Here is a 27,908-nt window from a genome sequence, read left to right on the forward strand (position 1 = left end):
TCAGACTTCAGAAGGTTGTGCAGTGGTTCAGCAATATGAGCGAGGTTAGGTATGTACCTTCCTAAAAAATTCACCATACACAGAAATCTCCTTAGCTCGGTGATTGAGGTTGGGTTTGAAAAGTTTTCTATAGCTGCTATCTTGCTTGGATCAGGAGAGATGCCATCTTTCGACAACCGATGTCCTAAAAATGTTAGCTGGGGTGCTTTGCACTCTAACTTGTTCTTGTTAAGTTTAATTCCTTTTCTATGCATCTGTGTAGAAAAGATATAAATCTTCGGTCATGCTCTGCTTCTCCTCTGCCATGTACGATGATATCATCAGCAGATATTAAAGCTGGGATTACACTATAAAAGTTTGATCAGGGGTCTGTCCAGACTTTTTGCACAGGGTCCTGTTTTTGTGAAAATGTACCTTATTTTTGTGAAAATGTACCTTATTTTTGTGAAAATGTACCTTATTTTTGTGAAAACGTTCAAAATAGCAGTGAAAGTAATACTAATTAAACAGCAACCTCATTTTCCTATTTATTACTTTATACAAAAAAAAAAAAAAAAAAAAAAAAAAAAAAAAAAAAACACCACAATCTGTGTTTCGTAGTCTTTGCATTACTTTATTTTACGTTAATTTGAAATCAAATTGAGTTTCAAGTTAAAAAGTGAGAATTGCTAAATCTTCAGAAAAATATAAAAACGTACCAACAATCATATCCTTATACGTCTATTTCCAGTCGATTTGAAAATATCAATGATTGAAAGGCATTCAATATCTGTAAGCTTGTCGGGTCCATTGAGTATGATCCGAAGATGTCTGTCGAGAGTGGTTAGTGACAATTTTGATCTTAAATCGGTGCACACAAGGTTCATTTGAGAAAAAAGTCTCTCAACAGATGCTATTGATGAAGGTATGATAGTGCATAATGATAATAACCTCATTAAATTAGGATAAGCAGTCCAGATGCTTGCATCATTCTCCAGAATTGTCAAAACATCATTTGGAGAAATTTTTTTCCCCATAGTTTTTTTGGCCTCACATTTCTTGTCTTCTCTGAGAAATGCACTTGCTTCATTATTCTTTTGTGTCTCAAAATACAATTTCGCAAGAGATATCTCTTTATCAAACCCATTCTTTTCCATCATACCTTCAGATGCATTAAGTATGGGTTCCGATATTTTCACAGTCCCCTGAAATTCATTTTGCTGCTCTCCACCATAAAACAACAATAATATATCCAGGCATTCTTCCGTAGTCTCCACTGTCTTTAAATCTAAATTCATTGTGTGAAATATATCAAAGGAATTTAATATTTTGTTTTTCACACCAAATGCAGCCGACATTTCTTCCTGAAAATCACAAATAAAATTTTGAACAAAGTTTTCCTTAAATTCCTGGATTATGCTGTCTGCACCCATTCCATACTTTTTCTTGCTTCGTTTTTTCCTACTAAGTTCAGTGCATTCTTGGGAGAAGCACAACAGATCTTTACACTGCTTGAAGTTTTCCCCTGTATGTAAATCATTTGCAAGCACTTCAATTTCCTGACAAACAACTAGAACCTTTGCATTAATAGAGCTAAACATGATTGTAGAGCCCTGAAGCCACAAGCTAAATCTGTTTATAACTTTGAGGAAGTCAGCCAAGAACAGAATACATAGGAGAACATCTGTATTCAGAAGTTGCTCTCTAATCCCCTTCAATTCAGGCTCCTGAGTCTTTGAGAAAAGATTATCGAGCGTTTCAATCAACTGTTGGAACCTATCAATCACTCGTTGGCATGCAAGTCCATGAGATAACCACCGCGTAACCGAAACACTCAACATTTTCAAAACATCTACACCATACACATTTTGCTGAATATCTAAAAACACTTGCTGTTTCTTTGGGCTGTAGTGAAAAAGCTTCCATAAGCTTATGAGAACGGCATCCACAGCCTGTAGAATGGGATATTTTTTTATCAAATGTACAAAAACTAAAGCTAGTCGATGATTTCTGCAGTTGACATAAATAGAATGAGGTGCCAAGTGTCGTATACGTCTTTGTACACCTGATATTTCTCCACTCATCACATTAGTTCCATCCAAAGCTAAAAACAACAAGTTAGTGATTGGAATTGCTTTTGCTATAAACAACTTCTCAATGGCAGATGTAACAGATTCTGCATTTGTCGCAGTTAGGTTCACAAGACTGAGGAACTCTTCTCTGAGCGGACTTCCAGCTATCTTGTAACGCACTATTAAACCTAACTGTGTTCTTTGTGCTTCGTCAGTTGCCTCATCAGCTATCAATGTAAAGGAAGTGGCTACTTGCAAAGCCGTCAAAGTTTTCCTCTCTAAATACAAAGATATTGCCTCTGTAAGATTGTCTACTGACACATTTGATAGATAGGTGGCATTCTTGCCGCATGCAGCAAGATAGCATTCTATTTCTTTGTCACCAAGATCCTCACCAATGAACTTAACTACAGAAGAAAAATTATCGGAGACTGCCCATTTTTTTTTTATCATGAAGTACAAAATCTTTATATATTTTGTTAAAACCTTCACATTTTTTTCCTTAGTCTTCTGCACAGCAATTTCAGTTTTTTCTGTAAACAAATACAAGGGGTTTTTGGATGCAGTTTTTGATGCACTCACAGCTTGTTTGTGTTTCTGGCTATATATATGCTTGTTGACACATCGTGTTGGGTGATCACCAAATTGCACCCCTTGGTCAATCCAGGGTCCCTTATCAAAAAATGTAGAACATATTTTGCAAAGAAAGCCAGATGCAGAAATGCTGTAACATAGCCAACTGTGAAGCTTCTCAAAACATGCGATGTTCAACAAATTCGGTACTTTTGGACCCATTTTTCTAGCTTCTGTAGATGAAATTTTCTTAAAATCCGGCTCTACCGACGAATTCGTAGCATCTTTCAGCGCTTCCGATAAATCAGCAATGTCTTCCACCGCTTTCGACGAATCAGTAACGTCTTTCGAAGAAACGGAATTGTCTTCCGCCACTTCCGATAAATCGGTCATCTCTTCCGCCGCTTCCGACGAATCGGCAATGTCTTTCGAAGAATCCGAAATGTCTTTCAGCGCTTCTGATAAATCGGTAATGTCTTTAGGCGCCTCCGATAAATCGGTAATGTCTTTAGGCGCCTCCGATAAATCGGTAATGTATCGCGCCGTATCCAAGGTTTCGACAGCGTGGTTCGAAACCGATGAAGGAAGCAATGTTTCAGTAATTTTTTCCGGGTTAGCACAATTGGAATTATCTGTATCTGACGTCTTTTTGGTGACGTTTTCAGATCCTCGTTTAAAAAACGATGTTATGGAGCTGCATCCCCGAACGTCAGTTGGCCGTATTTTTTTAATGTAGTAATCACTATTCCTTGAATTTCCACCTGTTGGTGGTCGACCACGCTTCATATTAAATTTTCAAAAATGAAAGCGCAATACAGGAAAAAAAACGTGCACAAAAAATCCAATTCTACAATAAGCATCAACTACACCGATTTTACGACTAACAAGAGGTTGTGATTCAAAGACCATTTGAGGAGAAGTGCGGGGCTAAAGCGTTTGTATAATGGCATAGGTTGTGCGATAAAATATCGGACGCGGTCAATCCGTGGTCAACCAGCGGGATGTCCTAACAAGAAGCCTAGAAACAAGGAAAGCCCTCTCAAGGTCACGCTCTTTCTCCGATCGCCTTTTCAAGGTCATGTTTTCCGGTATCCGACCAACAACTTCTATAGATAAGATTACTCATCTATGGGGGAGGGGGTGGTGGTGTTGTGCCAACAATGCATGCTTAAAAAAAAAGATCAATGGCTTTCTATTACGACTAGGGTCATAACTGATAAGAATTTTGTCGCGCAGCAGTCGCAAAAGCTCGTTTTTTACGACGTAATTTTCATGGAGGGTTCGTTTTCTGGAATTTTGTGATGGATCCGTTTATTATCCTCCAAATTTTGTGAAACATCCTTTTTTAAGCCCCGGAATTTTGTGAAGGGTCCGTTTTCCGGACCCAAATTCCGGCTGGACAGACCCCTGTTGATAAAAGGTCTTTAACAAAACATAAAGAAAACAACCAATAAGCCCATTGGTTACATTTGCTCTAATGTAACTTGTGTGTGGTTGTATTTTCTGAGTTTTTAGAAGAATCTTGATCAAACTTTTATAGTGTAATCCCGGCCTTAGAAGTCGGACCTTTGTTTGAACAATAATGATATTTTATCATTATTAAATGATATTTTGAACAGTGAATCGAAGGCTGAAAAGACTTACAATGACAATGAAGATCATGATTTTTCACTACATTCACCCGAAGGAGAAATTGATGATTCGAAATTGACTGGTCTGAATCACACAACACAATGTTTTTATATCCCCTAGGGGGACAGGGGAGACAGAGCGAGGGTTATGGTTGGTCTGGGAGGTCTGAATCACATAAACACTGATGAAAAGGAAAGACAAAGATGTATTTTTATTTGCATACTCTTTATAAATTAATTTTCATTTGATTTCTGAAAATAAAATTTTAATAGTGCCTGGTTTTTTCTCAATGTGCAAATTTATAGTAACATAATATTATATGTTATACATAGGTTTGCGAATACCTAAATAGTATGAATAGAAAAGGCTGATATATGTATAAAAAAGGCACACATCATTAAACAGGAGCAATGTATGATGTGTTGTAAGTGCAATGTTAATCTTTTTTCCATGGTAAATCTTGCCAAAAAGTTACCTCTATATTTTAATATTTAAAGTTGAAAATTTTATTAACATTTTTCGAGAAGTGACTTTTACTAGAAATTATGGTAACAGCAAAAAACTGTAATACATTCATTCTCAAAAGCCAAATTATGTTAACTGAACTCCGCTAGAATTGGAATGAAGTGTGTTGAAAGGTTGCTGAGTGGGCAGTTAGCATACCCAGTCAAATTGGATGATATGGTCAAAGTTTTTCTTATTATAAAATTGTGCTATCAACAAAATTTAGTACACAGTAAATTTAGTATACTAAAGTAAACAGAACAAATACTATTACTAAAATCATATAAATATAATATTAAAACAAGCCATCAGAGGAAAAAAAAACAAACCTTGAGTCTCGCTTTGATGTATTCTCTGAGACTCTCTCTTTCAACAGGAACATAATCTTTCGAAAGCCAGTTACTGTATAGAATAGGCCTTTCCAGGGAAGCATTTTGATCAATATTAGGAAAATGCTTCAAAGCCACACTAGTGATATGTTCATCTGTCCAAATACGTTCTTCTTCACCAACCAACCTGAAAACATAAGCACGTGACTGCATGGTCAAACCTTTTGAAAAATGAAGCCATATTAAAACACAATATGCATAACAAACAAAAAGTAAGTAAAAACTAAAAATTCATAAAAATGGGGGAAATTATCTTATTGAGGTACAATTGGGCAAGGTTGGTATTGTAAGCATGGAAATTTTTTTTGTACAAAAAAGGTTACAAAATGATAATTAAAGATTGAGTGCCCAATAAACTATTAATTCTTGCAAGATTTATGTGAACAATTTTATGTGTGTGTGTGTGTGTGTGTGTGAACTCATAACATGAATAATAAATACAGCCATTGTAATTTTCCCTGCCAGCTGTATATTTATCAGTTTTCTTTTTCTATACCAAGATCACCTATAGGTTTTTCATTTTTCTCTGTCAAAAACAATATCCCTTTTGCTACAAAAACCAACTCTGCAAACTATACTTTAAAATGATAAGTTCCCAATTTTTTATGTATATTTACTGACCTTTCCACAACTTTTACAGACATTCTGTTCACCCCTTATATGAAAAATATGTCAAATTTTCATGAGTCAAATATGCGGGAGTTGACAAATAACTTTAGATTATTATAAGTGTCACTCATTTAAAATTCTTATATCAGAATTGAATTTTTTTCTTAAAACAGAATTATTTATGATACTGCATATGTAAAAATGCCCAATCGTTAAATCAACTCACGACTTCCTCAAAATCTTAGTGGATGATTATTAGTATAGAACTGACAGATAGCACATTGATCAGCACATTACTATGTCATTAATTGCTCCAAGAAGCAGTGAATTTGTTTGAAATGAATGTCTTTCCCACTGTTAGAATCAAGCTGATCTTCTTGCTACTGTTGAACATGATATCATTTGTCAATGTGACATATGCTTTGAATTGTCATAAGCACCAAAAGCAGATTCCTTTTGGTATAAATAAAAACCCCACACAACAGCAAATATACTGAAGAGTAAAAAAAAACTGGTACACCTGCCTAATATCGTGTAGGGCCCCCGCGAGCCCGCAGAAGTGCTGCAACACGACATGGCAAGGACTCTACTAATGTCTGAAGTAGTGCTGGAGGTAATTGACACCATGAATCCTGCAGGGCTGTCCATAAATCCATAGGAGTAAGAGGGGGTGGAGATCTCTTCTGAACAGCACGTAGCAAGGCACCCCAGATATGTTCAACAATGTTCATGTCTGGGGATTTAGGTGGCCAGCGGAAGTGTCTACAGTCAGAAGAGTGTTCCTGGAACCACTTTGTAGCAATTCTGGAAGTGTGGGGTGTCGCATTGTCCTGCTGAAATTGTCCAAGTCCGTCGGAATGCACAATGGACATGAATGGGTGCAGGTGATCAGATACGATGCTTACATACCTGTCACCTGTCAGAGTCGTATCTAGATGTATCAGGGGTCCCATATCACGCCAACTGCACACGCCCCCATACCATCACAGAGCCTCCACCAGCTTGAACAGTCCCCTGTTGACATGTAGGGTCCATGGATTCATGAGGTTGTCTCCATACCCGTACACGTCCATCAGCTCGAAGCAATTGGAACCGAGACTCGTCAGACCAGGCAACGTGCTTCCAATCCTCAACAGTCCAATGTCTGTGTTGTCGGGCCCAGGCAAGGCTTAAAGCTTTGCGTCGTGCAGTCATCACGGGTTCACGAGTGGGCCTTCGGCTCCGAAAGCCCATATCGATGATGTTTCGCACGCTGACACTTGTTGATGGCCCAGCATTGAAATTTGCAGCAATTTGCGGAAGGGTTGCACGTCTGTCACGTTTAATGATTCTCGTCAGTCTTCGTTGGTCCCGTTCTTGCATGATCTTTTTCCGGCCACAGCGATGTCGTAGATTTAATTTTTTACCGGATTCCCGATATTCACGGTACACTCGTGAAAATCCAAATTTCATCGCTACCTCGGAGATGCTATGTCGCATCTCTCGTGCGCCGACTTTAACACCACGTTCAAACTCACTTAAATCTCTATAACCTGCCATTGTAGCAGCAGTAACCGATCTAACAATTACGCCAGATACTTGTTGTGTTATATAGGCGTTGCCGACCGCAGTGCTGTACTCTGATTGGTTCCATATCTCTCTATTTGCATACGAATGCCTGCACCTGTTTTTTTGGTTCTTCAGTTTATATGTTTGCGGCCTCCCATGATTTCATAGCTAGCATGACCCTTAGACCCCTCTCTAAATCAATCTGTGTGGAATGCTAGTGGGCACTGAATGAACGTGCTTCCCTACCAGCAGAACCAGGACCAGCTATGGAATCTTATGAACACCACAAAGCCAGCAATACCTCAACATAACAGCGGAATGTTCATCCTTGCTATGCACATTAGCTGGACCCATAGAGCATTACCATGGTCCCTTACTTAACTATATACTTTACCACTTGTTGCGAGTAAAATTTTGAAAGAAAGATCATGTGCTTGAAGTATGTCGCTCTGTTTCAAATTTTATAGAGTGTGACTTTTCACTGTCAGACATCGCATATCAAAACTAAACTGACCTAACACTAATCCAACAAACTGCAATGATTGGAAAAATAAATCTTACAATTTAAGATTATGTAACTTTCATTCCATGATAAATTCAAAATAATGTGATGTTTTGTTCATTAAAATTCTGACCATTCTTCAACATATTTTTCACAAATCATGGCTTATGAATAGTACAAAAAGAAATTGTTTTCCTCTACTTTTCCATCGTCTTTATTTTTTAAAATGTCAACCTAAAACGTTAATTAGTCATCCAGAAAATTATAACATACCTATCCTGGAACAGTCGAAGGCCTTCATGTGCCCACAAACGAACAAGACCCTCCACAGGTAGCGTTTCTAATGGTCTTATAGCTTCACAGATTCCACGCACCCAGCGTGTAAGCTCTCTAGGACTGTACACATAGTGAGGTTGCATATCTTGAGTGAACCGCTCCTATGAAATAGGCGTCATATTATTATCCTTCATAAACATTATATACCCTTGTAAGTACACGAAGTTGAAGTGATTATTAATAATAATTTTCATAAATCACCTGTGACATTAAATAAAATTCCACCATAGCTGCAGTGAGTGGTTCTGAATAAGGTCTTAAAGATGGCATTAGACGTAACATAGCTCTATTAAACGTTCCATAGATCTGTTTCAAGGATGTTTCGCCAGGGTAATCAACATAGACAACTGGTACATGTCTCAAGAACCTACACACAACACAAAAAAAATAATATTCTAGAAAATGGTCATTATTATTACTGATCACATTAAAACTAACTTGTGCTATGAAACGTATAAAAAACTTGCCTGTGAGAAAGAGGTTTACGTCCTGGATCTGTAGGTGGGTTGCATGCCCCTACAAACTGTATTCGCTCCAACTTTACAAAGGTCTGATCAGCAGCTCGATAAAATCCACCATGTTCCACCATTTGACGAAGGAATGAGATCACTCGTTGAGTGCCTGCATGTACATAAAAAAATAAAAAATTTCACTTGGTGCAGTGAGACCCACATGCAATACAGATAACAGCACAGGCAGAAAAAAAGTTTGTTGTAAGAGTTTTATCATTACAATATTAAAATTATTTCATAATTTGGAATCTTCAATTTTATGATTTCAAAAACAATGTGAATATTAATAATAATTAGTAAATTACTAAAAATATATATTACTTTCAAAAAAATTTGAAACTAAAATATTTAACAAACCATATTTGTCCATATCAGGCAAATTTATTTCATCACAAAAAAGAACAAGCCATTTTCCGAGTTGAATAGGAGACAAAATGACTCCATTTGGTGTCCTTCTATATTCACAATAATGATCGAATGTCTTCAATAGCAATTCTGGAGTTGTTGCACTGGAGAAGTTCAAACCAACAACCTATTGAAAAATTAACATAATTAATAATAAATCCCCAACACTAAATACCACAATAAATAAAATAATTTGATTCCCATTCAATTCTTAAACCTTGGAATATTCAAATCATGGGCTCTAATAGTGAAACTATGCAAAAAAGTTCCTTTTTAAACAAACTAGAAATGAAATTTTTTATAATGATTGCATACACACCAACCTTGGGATCAAGCCACTTTGTAGTGGCAATGTTCACAGAAAAGTATAGAGAAGGTGGACCCCCAACCCAATTTTTTCTCTTTATAACTATTTTAAAAATTAAAGTCAATTTTCTTCAACTTCACTACATCTGGCATTTACCCAGCTTTGACGAACATATAAAGTAGTCTTTTGTCTAAGTTTGGGACTGTTTGTTGTGAATATCAGTCATGAAATCAATGAAAGTTCTTAGATTTTTTGGAACAGGACACTATCACTGCTTTATCATCACCAACATCCCTCTTTGCTTTCTTTATAGAAACATTTTTATGAAAAAACTTGATAAATTACTAAACTTCTGCTTATTTGTTTTTGTTTCTTTTTTCAATTTAGCAATTGAAACGTTTTTGGTATAAGGGCGCACCCGAGGATTCAGCTTGCAGATGTGCAGATAGCCAAACAAAGTAAACTTTTATAACGACACGACTATCAACAAGATTGCTTCACTTCATTTAAAATTCAGCTCGACATTCATTCTTTGGAGATGCTGTCTTTGAGTGACATCATTTTGTACTCAATAGGATAATAGAATTCAGAGAAAGCTTCATTCAAAAACAAATACTTTGAAAAAAAACAGACTTCCATAGTTTCATCCATAGTCACGATTCCCTGTAATTCAGTATTTTATGGCAGAGATCCATAGAAACTATGGAACATTCTGTAGTAGTTGGCAAATATATGCGATTGTAAATATGGAATATTAGGATTATAATGGCATCTCATAGATATTTAACTTCTTGTGCTGCAAGATGATAAAGAACGTTTTAGACTAGTAGGATATTTTAACTGAATATATATATTTTTTAGATATGCCATCATTGCTGCCTATAAATGATATGTAAATAAAACCAACTGAGTTCTGTTTCACATACCTCCATATCTGGCAGAGATCGTAATGCACTGAAAAGTGTCATTGTTTTGCCAGAACCGGGAGGACCACATAAAACTATAGGTTTGTGCTCAGCAAGCCAAGTGTAAAGCAAGGATTCATGTCGAACTGTGTCCAAAGTAGGAACGACAACATCTGGAGCTGCTACTTTATGAGTTTCCACTTCAATTTGAGGAACTTTATTTTGCCATGGTGACCATTCACCACTCAATGCAACCTAAAAACATATACATTTTTGATTATTACCATTAAATTGAAAATGGTTCAACTAATTCACTGAAAAAATTTTCACTAACCTCAAAATCAATTATGGGCATAGCAGATGTAGGTGGAAGAGGAATAGTTGTTATGCTTCTGATAAAATCACCAAGATCGGATCTTATTTTGAGTTTTCCATCACCAGCAAAAGACCACAGCAAGGCATAAACAAGACATCGGGGTATATACCTATCCAATTGGTCTTGCTAAAAATATAAATAAAATAGTTACATGCATGCTTTGAATTTTTTAAATATGAATAAATTCAGATTTGATATATGATATATTTTTATGCTTCATAAAAATGAATTAACAATTCAGAAAAAAATGTTCCTAAACAAGCTAAATGTTAAAATAACTTCTGTAATTCGCTTCGAGAAAATTTCAGCAGATATACTAAAATTAATCTTCAAATTCATAGTAGAAAGTGATACACAAAGGTTTGCTACAAAATTAAAAGGTTGGCCACAACTGACGAACATCAACCAATTTTAATAAGAAATCTAAAAAAAAAGATTAGCAATGAAAAGTTTTACTATATAAAGAATGCTGTTAGAGAATTGTGAAATGTTTCCAATCATTTTTGAAATTAAAAATTATAAAATGCTATTAAAAACATAGAACTAACCTGCATAGGAAAGTCTGGATGATTGTGGTTATAGTTCAAAACATTGCAACAAGATTGATTAAGCATTGAAAACAAAGAGCTAAGAGCTCGGAGTCTGGTGAAATCCATTACATGTTCTTGTTTAGATGCAAAGTCCAAAGCTCTAACAACAAGACCATCTGATGAAAAATGTGGGCTCAAAACAGCTGCTACATCTCTTTGTACCTATTAATGAAGAAGAAAAAATTAGGGAACATGATACTAAATGCCCAACCTCATTTTATTTACATATGTCCGTTCTCATCATTAGTAATACAAAGTACTACATTGTTTTCCATTATTAAGTTGTGAAATGCTTTTCTATCCGAGTAATAGCTTCAAATCAGTTATCAGTCGACTGACAACCAAATGCTACAGAAAAAAATCCAACTGAATTTTAAACAATTAAAAATTCATAACAATAAAGACCTAAAAATTCAGCACCCTTGGGAATAACGTCTAAATTTGGGGCACCCTTCCCCCTTGAATAAAGATACATAAAACAAAAATCATGGAGTAAAAATACATCAATAGAGTTTTGTTTGATTAATCATTAATGTGAAACTTTTGATTGATGCTTAAAGCACGGACACTTGATATCAGGCCTTACAGGTGGCAACCAAACACTCATATCGTCCTCAAGGGCTTGCAGTGTATTTATTGCTTTGTATGACGACAAATGTACAAACTATTGTCTCCATAATCAGAAAAGGCTTGCTCTCGTATAATATGATGTTGAAAAGGGTGAAAAGTGTGTTAATTGCTTTCTTCATTAGATTAAGATACTCCTCTCTCAATCCAAGCCAAAAAACCACCACTGACGCCTCACTCTTGGTGAACTTATCTGTGAGCGTGGAATCAGCGTAAAGATCAATAAATTCATCTGGTTTGGCACGCGATGAAATCTATTTTCTCCGCACTGTCTGCAAAATCAAATGGTGAGACATTGAAAATTGAAGGACCAGACACAATCAGCTTTCCATCTCAAGGAGATATCGAAGCGTTCTCAAAAGATGGGTGCATCCGGAATTTTATTAAATGAGTATGTATATATCTACATAAATTTTTATAACAGAATAACAAGTCCAATTACAGGAGTATAAATCAACGAAATAATTATGATGAATCATGATCTAAGAATTGAAATCTAAACTGATATTATATCGTCCTTGGCACGTCTGGACTCGATAATCAAAGTTCCGTTGGTGGTGGTCCGTCCGCGTTCATTGGATGTCACAAGATATAGTCGTGTAGGCCGTACAAAGACAAATCGATGTCATGTTTGCATCACATGGAGTCCTGGTCCAAGTGTCCACCTCAGCCAATGTTCGGACACCCAGATATTTTAGCTCATGCTAGGCGCACATTCCTGTTCCACATCTACAGTAGGTATCTTGCATCTTAATTCTTCTGGACAATTAGGAGAATTTCATCATTCCCGAAGCTACATCGGCTGGATTATGGATGACATTTATTCACCCTTGTTTACATGTTAAGCGTTTATTGTTTCTCCAATAAAGTTTGCCATTTAACGCGATATCAGTTTCATGAATTTTCAGTACCCCTACGTGGTACTGATTACTCTCCCTGGTATCAGCTTTACTGGTCTGGAAGGCTGAAATTCATCCTTCTTCTTCCGTAGTCCACCCTTCTTGTCGTGCAGCAAATATAGATTACGGTCTGAAAATTGAATCAAATTTTGAATGCATGAGAAGTTCATATGACTTTTTAGTATTCTTCTCTTGAATGCCGTCATCCTGTGACATCTGACCAAAATGAAACGTTGATGTGTGTGGACATTGGCAGACATAGTGCCACAGCGAGCCTGTAGCACCACACTTACAAGCATTGTGAGATAATCATCCAAAGCGCTGCAAGTATGTCGGAAATGGACCATGCTCAGTTAATAGGATAATTTTTGTTCGCGACCATATACACTTGTGCAAAACCACTCGACATTGTATCTGGTGAGACAACCCAGTCGAGATTCTCACTACATATCTATTGCATCTTGCACATGGGCGGAGATACAGGGGGGGGGGCATGGGGGGGGAGCAGCCTATGCTCTTGCAATCTTGATAAGCGTTGAAAAATGAAGTCAGTTTCAGCTTATCCGAATATGATGTCACCCTCAGCTATTATTATGAAGATTTCGACAGTTGACTGATGCGAAGGTAAATCAGAGAATGAAAATTCAACTGTCTTTGTGGAAAATTGAACCTACGTCCTCTCACTTTTGGGTGAGCGCACGAGACTACAAAGCCAACAAATCATCTTTTCTTAGAGCTCGTGTACTCTGAACAGGGCTGTACATGGACAGCCAGACTCAGGCAAAAGCTCACATTGCTGACACTGCAACCATAGATAGCGACTTAGTCTGTCATGCATGAGAGTAATTTATTCGACTTGATTTATTTTAAGACCTTAAGTGGATTAATGTTTTTTGATTTATCTCCATAATATCTTGCAGCACCCCTTAGCTGATATCACAGAACCCGGGGCACACCGGTTGGGAAACACTGCTCTAGAATATCAACAAATGAGAGGCTTTTAACATACAGACGACGTTTCAGATTTCAAAAATAATTTGAAAATAAGTGTTTTTAGATTTAGCTTGTAGACTTGATATAATCACTAATTAAAAATGAAATCACTACGGAGAAGAAATTACACTCATTTGAGAAGTAATTATTTTTTGCTGCTGAGTAATGCATTTGTTCTCTTCAGTTTCAATCATTTTTGAACGTTTGATCTTGCTTTTTTACCAGAGTTTACCCATTTCATATTCAAAATGATATGTTTCTCTTTGAGCTTGCCTTGATTATATTACTTCAATTTGATTAGACATACTTTGAAATGATTTCTTTTCTTGGGTAATTCTTAGAATATTTATTAGAAATTCTCAGAAATTTAATAGTGATTAAAAAAAAACTAGACTTAATATATTTTTATTTAAACTACACAAAAAAAAAACCTATAAATACAAATACAACACCACAACAGGCAAAATGCCCAACGAGGTGGCTGATAAAAAGATGCCCATAAAATAATGATTAAACTATTAGAAATTTAATAGAATGATATTCTATTTTCACAAAAAATTCAATTCAAGTACATTTGTTTTCACTCTTTATTTTTAACTGATTTGTGATTGCTCCATGTATTTTATTTTCCAGCATCTTCGACAGATTTTCAGTTTCTCGTTTTACCTTTTTTTGCCCGTGGCCCCCCTTTGAAGCATATTTTTTTTCTCGTGGCTTCCCTGTCTTACCCAGAGTCTTTGACCCTCATCTAGAAGCAAGGTCCTTTATAGTATTGAATTGATTTTTTAGTGAATGTATACTGAATGAAAATTTTGCAAATAAAATTGGCCTCCAGGTCACTGTGACCTAGAATGTATTGTGCTCCCCGCTAAACCTAGTTCTATTCAGGACCGTCTCGACATCATGGGCCCCCTAGGCAAAGTGATGATATGGGAGTCCCATACTTAGCCGGAAATAAACAGCCTACATATTTCCTACTTATTTGCAAAATTTATTGTACCATGCAAAATATAAGGTGGGGTTACTTATGGGCATGAGACCCCCCAGGCATGACCCCTCACAAGAGTGGGACTGAGAGAGCTGCAGCACGAGGCCTGATATGGTTTTCATCATTTTTTGTTTTTCACACTATCATTTAATGTAGAGGAGGGGTCTGCGAAAAATGTAGCCGGGGGCCTACGAAAAACCCCATCCAGGGGCACCTACATTTCGCTGCAAAATGTAGGCGGTGAGGCCCTGGTGGGTCCATGTCCTAAGACGGTCTTGGTTTTGTTGGATTCTGTAAGTGTACAGTCACTAACATAAAATCATTATTTCTTCACACCTTAATTTTTATTCCCCGCTCTCTGCAGCCCCCAAACCACCTGTCATGGTCCCTTTCTAAATTTTTCTTCCATGGCACCCTTGAAGTAAGTATTCCAGTACCACTATGGCCCCCGGTTGAGAACCACTGGTCTAGACCAAATTTTTCTGCAAATTTTAAATTATGACTGTATTGGATGGAAAAATTTTCAGAAACCATTGTAATTTATGATTCATCTCATCTAGCTGGAACACAACTCAAGATAGAATACAATAAATATGTGTAAGTTTATGAAGTACGTGAACATAAAGCCCACAATAAGAGCTTTAATAACCAAACGGTGTCGATGTTATCTCTCACAGGTACGGACCTATGGGGGGGGGGGGGGGGAGTCACCATGATCATCCCCCCCCCCCCAAATGAAACGTGAATATGATAATGTTGCATTCAATAAATCCGTTGAAATCACTCGTATCAATATCTTTGCTTAAATAACAAATTCAAGAAAACTTAAGACTAAAAAATGGAAAAAACAGGGGCATTTTCCTTAAAAAAGTCAGGAAAGAAAGAAAACCATGACTGCCCCAAAAATACGGGACGTATGGTCACAACAATATAAGGGGGAAAACACCCCTCCCAACAGCAAGCTCTAGATCTGCCCCTGATCTCTCACCATATTACTCATGGCATATACAAAAATCTGTGAGTTTCCCCCATATAATTTTACTCATGTGGCTTATATGCCAGAGGGGCACCAGAATGATGTCTTGCACAGGTGAGAATTTTATCTCAAGCCTTCCCTGCTCCTTCACATGATTGCATAGGGGCTATTATATATTTTTTTAAGAAAGAGACCCGTGCAGAATGGTCCATAGAAAATAATGACCAAGGCGAACCACATTCCCAGATGTGGACGCCCATAGCTGTCGATATAACTGTTCCATCTAAAAGCACTGTAGCCTGTGTGGGATGACCGTTAAAAAAAGGATAGGTCCAGGACTATTTATTTCATAGATTTGTTAGATCGGTGATTCCCAACGTGGGCGTTTATGTCCCCTCGGGGGCGATGGAATGTTCCGGGGGGGGGGCGGTAGAAGCTACGGGTATAACATAGGATCCTATGGGTTAAATTGCTTTGGGGGCGATGGGAGAAAAAAAATTTTGAAGAAAGGGGGCGATGGGACAAAAAAGGTTGAGAAACTATGTGTTAGATCATCTCATATTTCATGATACAGACCAATGTTTCTCATAGTATTCAGATCTTGGAAGGGGCCATCACTGTCCTCTGGAACTGCATCTGTTTTTGAATCGGCTATAAACTGTAGATCTCAATACAATTAGCCTAGGTATGCAGAATATGATAATGATGAGACAAAAATGGTCACTGTAGCTGTAAGGAATGCTAGCTTGTTACAATATCATTTTCATTATCAGAGTGTCTACCAAATACCCAAAGAAAAGTTTTCTGAATTTTTGTTGATCTCTACTTGTCTGCCTAAATAAGCTTTGCTGGAATCTTACATCAAATACCTTTCACACCAACCATGACCATGGTAATTTTAATTAATGCGCAACAGCAAACCATTTTCCATTGAAAACTAGACATGCTGGTGAATGGTGTAAAAGGAAATGGCATATCAAGAGAAAGAATAGCAGAAAAGGAATAATAGTAAACTTGGAAGCAAAACGAGAGACTGAAAATCTGCTAAAGATGCTGGCTAATTCCATTTACGGCCCCCAAGAAATAAAACTGCGAGGAGGACAAATGGCATCATCGAAAAGTCAGATTCTATTGTGACACAACTTCAAAATTTCCTAAGGGAAAATTTTGTTTGTCGTGCAAGATGGCATAGAATTGAAGAATTTTGGCATTTTTGTAGCAGTATGTAGCAAATGAGGGGATAATTGTCAAAATTGTAGCAGAATGTAGCAGACATAGGAAATTGTAGCAGTTTGTAGCAGATTTTCCACTCCTGCACTACAGCCAAAAATTTTATGAAGTATATTTGCAATACAATTTTTCAAACCTGCAATGTAGGAGAAAGGACATCTTCTTTCAAGGCTTCTTCTTTTTTCTTCTTGTAAGAAACCTCTTCTTCAGCCTCTTCTAATGGAATACTACGAAGTTTTAACAAAAAGTTCTCAAATATCATTTCTGTTGACAAAACATCCTCGCTGAACCATATCATTCCACAGCGAGAAACAGTAGCCAATGTAGCGAACTTGAGATCTTGCACTTCAAACATTATTCTGACCTACAAGCCAAAAGAAAAAGATTATTAGAATGTGACAAGTATAATTTAGAAGGGTTATTTTATGCAACTCAATACGAAAGCCATGCATCAGTCTCTCATCAAAATAGCATGAATATGAAATGAAAATATTCAAGCTCATCAAGCAACTAAGCTATATCAATATTGGATATGTAATACAAACTGTCAATTATCATGAGAGTTAAATTGACTTGTTAATATGTGCAGTTGTACTTCAGTATTCAATGGTTTCAAAACTTGAATTCTTTACTTGTCTTATTCTGACGAGAACCACCCCCAATTGTGATACTTGTCGCTTGCCAAAATTCAATTTATTTGCAAAAAAAACTGCCTCAGAGGGCTTTGTCAGTTATGAAAAATGTTTCTTTTCACTTTTGATGGTTTGGAAGACAACTTATTGGAGAAGGTCAGTGTAATGCAGACAATAATTACATTCTTGCCCCATAACACACTTCCAATCTTGCCAATAGTCCAGCAAGTCATTTTTAGGTCTAAAATAACTGTTAAAAACATGTAAGGAACTCTTATGCATTCCCATCAGTTATATAAAAACCTTGTTCAGTATTCATTGTTTTTTTGTGACACTTATCACAAGTTGCGTAATAAAAAACGGACTAGTACTGAGCACTGCTTCACATTAATAATACTGTAAGAATGCTTTAAAAACTGGATTAGATATAATAAGAAATTCAAGGAATACAGGGTGAAACTAAATCTTTTCTATACTAGTACATACACTTATAAACAATAAAAAAAATTTGAAGCTTATTAGAATACTTTCAGAAAACAAAATTACAATGAAATTTTGAAATTCTATCATACTAAATTCTAATTTAGATCTGAATATCTATGTATATCCTAAACAAACTCACATTTGGTGGTAAACTGAGACGCTCGCCATTTGGCAAAGTGAGAAGCTTATTATCATCCAATACACTGTTCAAATTTTCAACCCATTCAGGATCAACATCACCATCAAATATTATCCACTGCCTCTTACTTATTTCACCACGAACATTGTCAATTATTCTGAAAGAAATACCATTCTCATTCAAAAAATTCATTTAAGGAAAATAACATATACAGTCAAATCCCCTTTTAACGAATATAATTATAGCAAAAACAAATCTCGTTTTGATGAACACTTTTCTGATCTCCCAGAGAAATTTACATAGGGACATTAAATAACCTGTAATTCTTTTAGAACAAAATTTCGTTATAACAGGATTTGACTGTAGTTCAATGAATGAATCCCTTCCAGACCCAAATGTGGGGGAGGGGGCTGCTTTTCTCACTGTAGAGATTCTTTTAACCTCAGAAAGTTGAGCCGTGACTCCAAGGATTATGCGTATTTTATCATCGAAGTCAAAGCTAAACTCCCTGAGGTTAAAAAAGGAATACAGAGAGAAAAAAAACAACCTCACATTTGTGAGTACTGGATCCAAAAGATTTATATGTTTTGAACATTTTCTATGCACTCACAAAATAACGCTTTCAATAAAAATTTCATAAAATTTCCAACAAACAATAAAAATATGTTCATTTATCTAAAAGAAAAAAGTAGGAAAAAATTAGTAAATTTACTTCAAATGTATTACTGCATAAAGTTCAGAATATACAGTGAAACCAATCTGAGAAGGACACTGTATGAGACGGAAACCTGTCTTAAACGAAACAAATATATAGTCTTGTAAATAATTAATGCTTTTTCAATCATAGGAAACCTCTTTAAGACGGAAACTGTCTAACGCGGAAACGGAAGGCATATTTAGTCTATTCATAGATACAAAACCTGCTAAAACATAATTTTTGGCCAAGGTTTTTGTTCTTTGGATTGGAGGAAAGTTAGGTCATTTTGTTAGGCATTGGAAAAATTATGAATGCTTATTATCTATCTGAACTGATTCCTGGGGTCGGGCTTGAGAGGAAGCTCTGATTTGCTATTCAAAATTTAGTAAAAGCTTGCTTAGCATTTCATTTATGAAGGAGATGGTGACTTTGGTTAGAAAACACTCCTATTTCTTAGAAAAAGTTTGATAATTTCAGGAGACAGTAATATGTGAGGGAGACTGAACTCCTGTTCACAATTTAGCAATACCATTTTTGGCTACTACAGAGATTTTCATTCAATGCAGAGATGGCCACCAGCAAATAAGAAAAGCAATATTGAATTTGAATACAAAAATAAAATTCATAGAGGCATAAAAAGCAAAATTTTTATTACAGATATGTAGAATCTTTCTTTTACAAAGGTTATTGGTCGTTGGCTATCTCATTGTCACTGTTTTTTTAGAAAGGCATGCGATTTCATAATTTTTATTTTAAATACAGTGAAGCCTCGCTACAATGATACTCGATATAAAGATATCCTTTACTACAATAAATCGCTCTGTAACAATATTTTTTATATTTTGAATTTAATTTTAACTTCCTCACCTGTTTTCCTTCTTCTGAAAGCATCTGATAACAATGTTTTGCACTAAAAAAATCGCAGAAAGCTAAAATAAGTTATTGGTATTGCTACTTTCTGTGTAAGACACGAAAGCGCAATGCAGTAAACCAGAGGTTCTCAACCTTTACTGACTTGCAGAGCTCTTTTTAGAACATAATTTCTATGGTAGAGCTCCATAGTCTTGTTTTATCAAAACAAGATAAACTAAAAAATATACAATTTACAAAATTTATTTAAGTTATTACAAATTAACTTATTTATACTGTTTTCCTCGGGTAGCCGTGGAGCCCTGGCAAGTAGGCAATGAGCCCCAAGGGTTTCGCAGAACATGGGTTGAGTACCGCTGCAGTAAACTTTTTTACAGGGGCAATGCATCTTAGTGAATTTTTATAATAAATTAATTAAAATTTTGTGCTGCGAATAAATACATAAAAGTGCATTTTCTGATGGTATTAACAGTGTTGTAGAAAAGATGACAACAACAGCATAAATTTGATCACTCATTAGGATAATTTTGCCTTTCGATGATCCCTCTACAACGATATTTTTTCTTGGTCCGCATAATATCGTTATATCGAGGTGTGTGTTTCACTGTATTAAAAAATTTCCATTTTTGGCAAAAGTAAGCGTTCATTAAATTGCTATTCAGGAGAACAAGAATTGTATTGAAGTTTAACTATTAGCGAATTAAATATGAAATTTCAAATCTTTAAAAAATTATTAAATTAAAATTTAAAAAAATTATTTGAAACAGAAAACATGAAAAAATTCAAAATAATAATATAGCATGTCTCTGTTTAACACTTGTTGGTTAATAGAAGTTAGGGTGATGTTCCCAAAACTTAAGTTTCGTAAATGATAGAAATAAATTAATGCATATGTGCACCTCTATGAAATGAAAACCTGTCAGGAACAGAAAATAATTTGTCTCTTGACCTTTCATTTTATACAGGTTTCACTGTGTTTGGAAGAAAAAACAAGAAGGCGGGTCAACATACTTTCTCAAGACATGAGTGAACAATCCATCTGTCCATTCCCTGGTGTTTGGATCAAGTGTGCCATAAAGTGACTCTTTTGATATCGCCTGTAATATGGCAAGTAGATTCATTGATACAAGTCAAACAAGTATGAAAAAAAATGTAATGCACAAAAAAAACACTGTGGTGAAAAAGAATGATATCCAAGTACTTCACAATAATGCTATTAAAATATGAAGCAAAATTTTATTCTATTACTGGTGATATTTATATATCTTGGATATAATTTATATTACCTCAGCATGGATACAACTGATAAATTCCTCAAATAGCAACAATTTAACATGGTTTGTTATGAATTAATCCTGTAATGCTATGCTACCCAATATCCAACATGCTTGGCAATATGGAACAGCAAAAATTGTTATTCTAGAGTGTATGAAGCCAATCAGAAGGATGCCTTTCATATCCCAAAATACAGTAGTCCTACCATTTTGTAATGCTTATAAAGAATAATCCAAGAAATATGGGTCAGTTCTCAACTGATTGTTCAACATATTTTGGTTAAAAAGGAACCCTGTACCGATCTTTGAGAATTATGCTTGAGATCATATAACATCGAGGAAAATATTTTTCCTTTCATCTGGCTAATCACCAGCACGCATTTAAGATTTTCTTTTTCTTCTCAGTGGCACTGGTTCCATCGTGTTCATATTATTATTTATCGCACTGTACTTGAGCGGGATAAGGTTGACATGCATAACAAGCAGGGGGTTCACTTTATGTGAATTTTGTAGTTAAATACACATATTTATTCATAAATTTCATTACTAGATTTGAGATTTTACAGAGAAGATATTCTGCTACTGACATGAGTATAATTTATACCTCTGATTTTACCTTTCCTGATCATATTAATGACATTTCTACAAATTCATATCAAACTTGGCTGGCTTAAAATAATACAATAACTGAAGATTTCAACAATTTAGATACGATTGCTCTTTTCAACTCTATAATATGATCAAAACTTGAATACGCATCTGTTGTTTAGAATCCTCATTACAATAATACTACTAATGATACTGAAGTTATACAAAATACATTTATGCGATACTTGCATTTTAATTGCAACTATCCCCAACAAACTTTTTTAATCACTAGTCTTCAAAAGAGAAGAAATTTCATTATTTTGACATTTTTCTGGCAGTTAATTAATAATAATATCAAAGTTCCACAGCGGAATATGGACGAGGAGCATGTGTGGTTTAGTAATAGTAATATCAATTGTTCTTTTCTGTTGTTTAAAATAGTCGATTCCTGGTTACATGGTAGAATGGTAACCAGGTCAAATAAATTATTTCATATAGCTCATGTTAAGATCTTGATTGGTCTGTCTTTGTACAATAAACAGATTTTGTAATTTAAATAACAGTTTACCTGAGGTGGCCTGTTCTGCCAAATAAAAGAGGGTGATAGTTGAGCCCAAGTGGAACATGAAACAAACACCCTACCAACCCTGTCCTATCTCAAACCGTTTTTGAGTTATGGTGGATAATCGATTATAGAAAAAAATATGTCAAGTATGAAAAAAAAAACCCCGAATTTATAGTTTCTTCAAAACGTACATGCAAACTAATCACATATTTGGAAAAAGCAAAAAAAAAATCCTAACAGGTGACATGAATCCCATTGGAATATCTGGAATTAATGGTGAGCTACAAGCACTGGAAGATTGACAAAATTCAAATTGTCACCAACATTTTTAATTGCCAATTTTACAAACACCCATCTAGCCGCAATCGGTCAAATATACCAAAACCTTATCAATTGCATCAGCCTTCGAAACAGCCTACAATAAACCATGTTTCCTGGTTCAGGATAAATTTAAGCCTTTTGTTTGCAATACATCACTGAAATCAGCCTTTGTTAAAGTAGACACCTTATAGATTTTGGCGACCATTGGATTTTCTATTTCGCTAATCTCTCAGCACTTGTAGCTCGGCATTAAATTCAGATATCCTGATAGAGATGGTGTCTTCTTATAGGATCTTTTCTGCAAAACAAAATTGTCACCAAAATCTGTAATAATCAATTCCGAATTTTCTTCCAATATCTACTATGACAAACACAGATTTCAGTGATGTATTGCAAGCAAAAAGCTAAATTTCTCCTGAACTAGTATACCAATATAGTTTACTGTAGTCTCTTTCAAAACCTGGTGCGATGAAAAAGTTTTTGGTATATTTGACCAATTGCAGCTAAATGGGTGTTTGCAGAATAGCAGATTAAAAATTTTGATAACAATATGAATTTGAACTTTGCCAATCTTCCTGCGCTTGCAGCTCACCGCTATGGTGGTCGAGTGGTCATAGTAATGGACTCGCATCGTGAGGTCCTTGGTTCGCACCCCACCATCACCGCAGTGGTGGTCGACTGAAGTTGGTTTTAATGTAAGCCAATCTACCCATTAAAAAGTCTCGCAGTAGAGAGCAACAGGCCTACAACAAATATTTTAAAATCTTCAAAACATTACACTTCACTCATATTTTGAAAAATATTTTGTAGATGGCAGCACTATAACAAGCATCACACAGAAACAAGCTTCACGTTGTGGCGTTGTATTTGTATTTGTTCTCACAACACAGACATGCACATCCCAAAATGTACCAGTTCGTTAGGAATTCCACAGAGGAATATGGACGAGGTAAATGTATGGTTTAGTAGTAGTGCTTGTAGCTAGCACATCAATTCCAGATATTCTAATGGGATTCATGTCACCTGATAGGATTTCTTTTTTTTTTTTTGCTGTTTCCAAATATGTGATTAGTTTGCATGTAGCTTTGAAGAAACTTTATAAATTCAGGGGTTTTTTTTTCAGACTTGATTCATTTTTTTCCATAATCAATTATCCACCATAACTCAAAAACGGTTCGAGATAGGACAGGGTTGGCAGGATGTTCCATATTCCACTAAGGCTTGTCACTCCCCCCCCCCTTTCGTTTGACAGAGCAGGTGGCATTCACCCTGTATTTACACTACCTATTGGTAAATTCAAAGAGCTGCTTCTCTCTAATTGATGAGCCATTTTTTATTCTGTAAATGATTTGTTGACTGCTGAGCTTTTTGTTTTTTTATTTTTTTTACTTTCTTTTGACGGACATGTACTTTTATTGTTTTTATTTTTAATTGAGCTGGTGATTTTATATAGTAATTCATTTCACTTTTTTTTTTTTTTGATTTGTATATATTTTTATTTACTGTATTTTATTTTTTAATTTCATTTCAGCTGGTTCGATTTTATTGTATCTACATTTTTATGTCTTACCTTGCTGTAACTGAATTGCTTTCTGTAGCTTGGTTTATTTAAATAAATGAATAAATATTCCAGCAAGATCATTCAGCGAAGTTACATACACATACCTTGATTCCTGTACAAGTGCAGAATTAATGGGAAGTATGTTCACTCCCCCAAGCGTCCTATTATTGCCATATACATAATTATAATTTCACAGTAGTCAGTTAAAATTGTTTGGTCTTCTGGAACATGATATTATTACTCAATCACTGATTGATCAAGGGTCAACAGTTTAAAAAATTTAATAAATTGTATCTCATCTCATTCATATTTTTCTTCTGGCATTACACCTACATTCCGTTGGACCATCTGCAGCAGATTTACAACTTTTTCCATGTGTGTACTTTTTCATATGTGAATTTAAAATTGAGTTTGATCAATCGTGAAATATGAATAAGTCCCTTATTTGGCGACAGAAAACATTCAGCCGTTTATTTTGCAATTAAAATTACTTTTTTTGATAATAAAATGAAAGTACTCAATGCTTTTGTGATTGTATTATGATTATTTTTCAGAAATACATGTAAAAATAATAATTTTTCACAAGCAAAATGTCATGACAAACGTGAAATACCCATGGTTTATACTCATTGAGAGTAAAAAAAATTCAAGGGCTCTTCAAGAACTTTTTCTGGTAAAATTTTAAAATTCAAGGACATTCATATTGCAATTGATAAAAATCAAAAAGCATGACTTTAAAAATTAATTAAATTTTCTGAATTTATATTCAACATTTACTCATTTTTAATTAAGAGTTTGAAATGCTAATTCATTAAAAATATACAATTTTTTTAAAACAATTATTTTTCTCATTTCAACTTGCAGACAATGTCAAGTTTTAAAGGTCTTGTAGTTTAGAATGCAAATGACATTTCAGCAGAAATCATTTTATCATGTATATATATTGTTTTTAATTGCATTTTTACTTGGGTTGCTGTATTTTTAAAATATATGACATCCATATTTGTTATGGGCATCGTTTCCTCAGTCACCTCATTGGGCATTGGCCTGTTGTAAGCATTGTATTTATGTTTGAAACAGTATTGAAATTTTCCTTCAATAAAAAAATTAGAAAGCACGTAGTCATATATGTAGGGTGTAGGAATTCCTGCGACATTCCTATATTTTCATGTGATTTTGGCCATCCCGACTTTTTCATAAAAATGTCTGGTTATTTTTACATATTTTCAATGAAGCCTACTGAAATTGTTATTTTTCACTGAAATTAAATATTAAAACTATTTTCCCAATCCTATGAATTATATGATGATTATGACTTGAAATATGAGTATTCATCTCACACATTAGTCACGTTAACATTTTTTCCCCATAGAATTCATTTAAATCTACTACTTCAATGCTATGGTGCTTCATTTCCTGCCTTTGGTGATTTTTTGCAAATTTTGGCATCATTTTTTGTGACAATTGGTGATATTTCCATATTTTTTATCGAGGAAATATAATCAGATCACATGTATTCAACTGAAATTCATTGATTCAATAGTTTAAACTAGTTTGAAGCAATATCTGAAGCACAGTGTTTTGATGCCAGATTTCAGGCAACAGCTTTTTTAAGCACAGAAATACTTCAGGTATGCATGACCATATGACCTGTTTTGAACATTGTCTTGTAATTCATCTCACTGTTGTTCTACACATTTTCACACCACAGAATACGGTTTAGGTGGTACTTAATTGAAGGGGGGGGCAAAAAATTTGATGGATTTCTTCAAAATTATTTTTTTTTCAAGAACTGCAACAATTTTTCAAGGACTTTTAAAGACCCTTGGAAAATGGGGGTTTTTAAAAGAACTTTCAATGACTGTACAAACCCTGATACAATAATTCAAATCTGAGTGTGATTTCTCCCACTCCTTGTCACAATGCTTCAACATTGAAAACAATGCTTCTTCAAACATCAAGCTTTGAGCAGGTATGAAAATTTTCCTTTTTCTCCAATAGTCTGTGACTCTCAGATTGTCCTTTATAAGCATTAGGAGATGGTAAATCCCCCACCACAATTTCACATACCAGAAGTAATTTTTTTTGCTGAAATTACAGTTTACAATTTCTTGGCTTCTGAGAAATGTGTATAGTGGCATTGTTGATGATTGTTGCTTGGATTCATGAACATCAGTCCTACCTCTGGAGAATTCACTGCATCACTTTTTTACATTCTGTTGATTTAGTTCCCATAGACAGAAACAATTTCTTTGTTAAATTCTGCTGGGTACTCACATTTGAGAAAACTAGTGACAACACATTTTACAACCAGCTTGATTCTGAATGGCCACAACCATTGTAAACACTTATTCAAACTAGACTTCACATAGCAAGACAAAAAATCGCAGAGAAAGAATGATGGTTAAAGTCAGCATTGCCAAAGTGGCAATAAAGCAATGTCTTTCTGCCTATATGTGATTATACTTTTACTTTAAGAACAACCCATGAGGCTAAGCCATATTTTGCAGATCTTTGTTCAACTCTGTGTTTGACCAAGGGGTCCTTGGTTTATTGTATATGAATTAAACTGTACTAAGTAAACGGTTGGACCAAAACTTTATACAAGTGTATAGTTTGTAACCAATATAGATGATCCTTGACCTTTAAATTCATACATATTCGGTAATAGGCAAATTTTGATTTATTGGCAGAGGCTCATTCCAATTGCATCAAGGATTTATTGTACTATTAGTCTGTGTTTCATAAAGAGTGACATGGGAAAAAAGAGAAAAAGCAATAAATATATATATTTAACTCTGACACAACAGTTCCACTGTTTCATGGGATACCAATGTAGTTGTGTAGCATTACGTTCTTGGATAAAATAAGTGTAGATACACACACACACCTTTGGATCTATGACATGAGCAACACCTTCAGTTCCTTCAAAGCGTTCTAGAGCTTTCAAGAGAACTCTCCAAGCAGTTGATTTACCACTGCCACTAGGACCAACCATCATGAGTCCATGATTCAGTTGAGAGATCTGATATAGTTGAAGTACCTGAGAAAAAAATAAATGAAATTTTGAAAGATGCCCGAACAAATATTGTCACATTTTCAAATCAAAAATTACTAAAGAATTAAACAAAATAATTTAATAAAAACATGATAAAATCCAAGATTCGGAACTCTCAGATACCAAACTACATTGCAATTGTTAATTTCGTACACAAAAGATGATGCAATAACACAATGCTACATCATTTTTTAAAGCAGAAACTTGAATGAATAGATTGAAAAAAGCTATAATCAACAAGCTATGCTTTTATGCATCATTATGCTCACTTTTACTTGATATTTACTTTCAAGTTAAAACCTACTTTCTCCATCCAAAGACCACCGGTTTCTTCATTTTCTCCACAGACAAGGTACATCTCTTGGCAGACTTTTCGAATCTCCTCCTTTAAACCCTTCATCTCAGCTCTAGTGTATTCTACACCAGGAAACACATCAGATAGAAGGGAGAAGAGGAGAGGGATGTCTTCTGCTACAAGTTTTGGAACCATGGTCTCACAAACACTCTGGATGAGTATCTACACAGAATTGATTTAAAAAAACCATTGATAAAATGAGTAACACACATTTTTTCTCTCTACTATAAACTTCAAACTCAAAGAATATAAAGTTATTTTAAAAATTTTTAATTTGAGATTTTTTTCTTATAGTTCTAAAAACCATCTCAATCTAATTGATTACTCATATTTTTGATGTGTTAAATACCGTAAAAAAAATCAGTGGTTCTTAACCGGAACCCAAAGCATTTTTAGGGGTTCGAGATGGGAAA

At 35.1% G+C, this 27,908-nt stretch overlaps 2 protein-coding genes across 3 annotated transcripts in view; both read right to left on the reverse strand.

Annotated features, from left to right (window-relative positions):
* Nucleotides 1-27,908, reverse strand: part of Dhc64C (dynein heavy chain, cytoplasmic) — a 189,442-nt gene that overhangs the window by 74,867 nt on the left and 86,667 nt on the right. For both annotated transcript variants that reach the window (XM_089242500.1, XM_089242499.1), the window contains exons 37-49: nucleotides 27,445-27,657; nucleotides 26,973-27,125; nucleotides 20,785-20,870; nucleotides 18,207-18,363; nucleotides 17,089-17,316; nucleotides 11,198-11,401; nucleotides 10,608-10,775; nucleotides 10,295-10,528; nucleotides 9,014-9,188; nucleotides 8,612-8,765; nucleotides 8,346-8,511; nucleotides 8,082-8,245; nucleotides 5,090-5,276 (exon numbers count right to left, since the gene is read on the reverse strand). In XM_089242500.1, the coding sequence (XP_089098626.1) occupies nucleotides 5,090-5,276; nucleotides 8,082-8,245; nucleotides 8,346-8,511; nucleotides 8,612-8,765; nucleotides 9,014-9,188; nucleotides 10,295-10,528; nucleotides 10,608-10,775; nucleotides 11,198-11,401; nucleotides 17,089-17,316; nucleotides 18,207-18,363; nucleotides 20,785-20,870; nucleotides 26,973-27,125; nucleotides 27,445-27,657 (2,289 nt within the window). The remainder of the gene's footprint in view (nucleotides 1-5,089; nucleotides 5,277-8,081; nucleotides 8,246-8,345; nucleotides 8,512-8,611; nucleotides 8,766-9,013; nucleotides 9,189-10,294; nucleotides 10,529-10,607; nucleotides 10,776-11,197; nucleotides 11,402-17,088; nucleotides 17,317-18,206; nucleotides 18,364-20,784; nucleotides 20,871-26,972; nucleotides 27,126-27,444; nucleotides 27,658-27,908) is intronic.
* LOC149075215 (uncharacterized) lies at nucleotides 547-3,996 on the reverse strand. Its single transcript, XM_089242498.1, has 2 exons — nucleotides 3,214-3,996; nucleotides 547-3,130 (listed from the first exon to the last, which is right to left on the reverse strand). Exon 2 carries the CDS (start codon nucleotides 3,015-3,017, stop codon nucleotides 705-707), a length of 2,313 nt encoding a protein of 770 aa, XP_089098624.1. The 5' UTR covers nucleotides 3,018-3,130; nucleotides 3,214-3,996; the 3' UTR covers nucleotides 547-704.

This window comes from Pholcus phalangioides, unplaced genomic scaffold (assembly GCF_987345545.1).
Source record: "Pholcus phalangioides strain wild (caught in Gottingen) unplaced genomic scaffold, Ppha-v1.0 ptg000015l_1, whole genome shotgun sequence".
NCBI lineage: Eukaryota > Metazoa > Arthropoda > Arachnida > Araneae > Pholcidae > Pholcus > Pholcus phalangioides.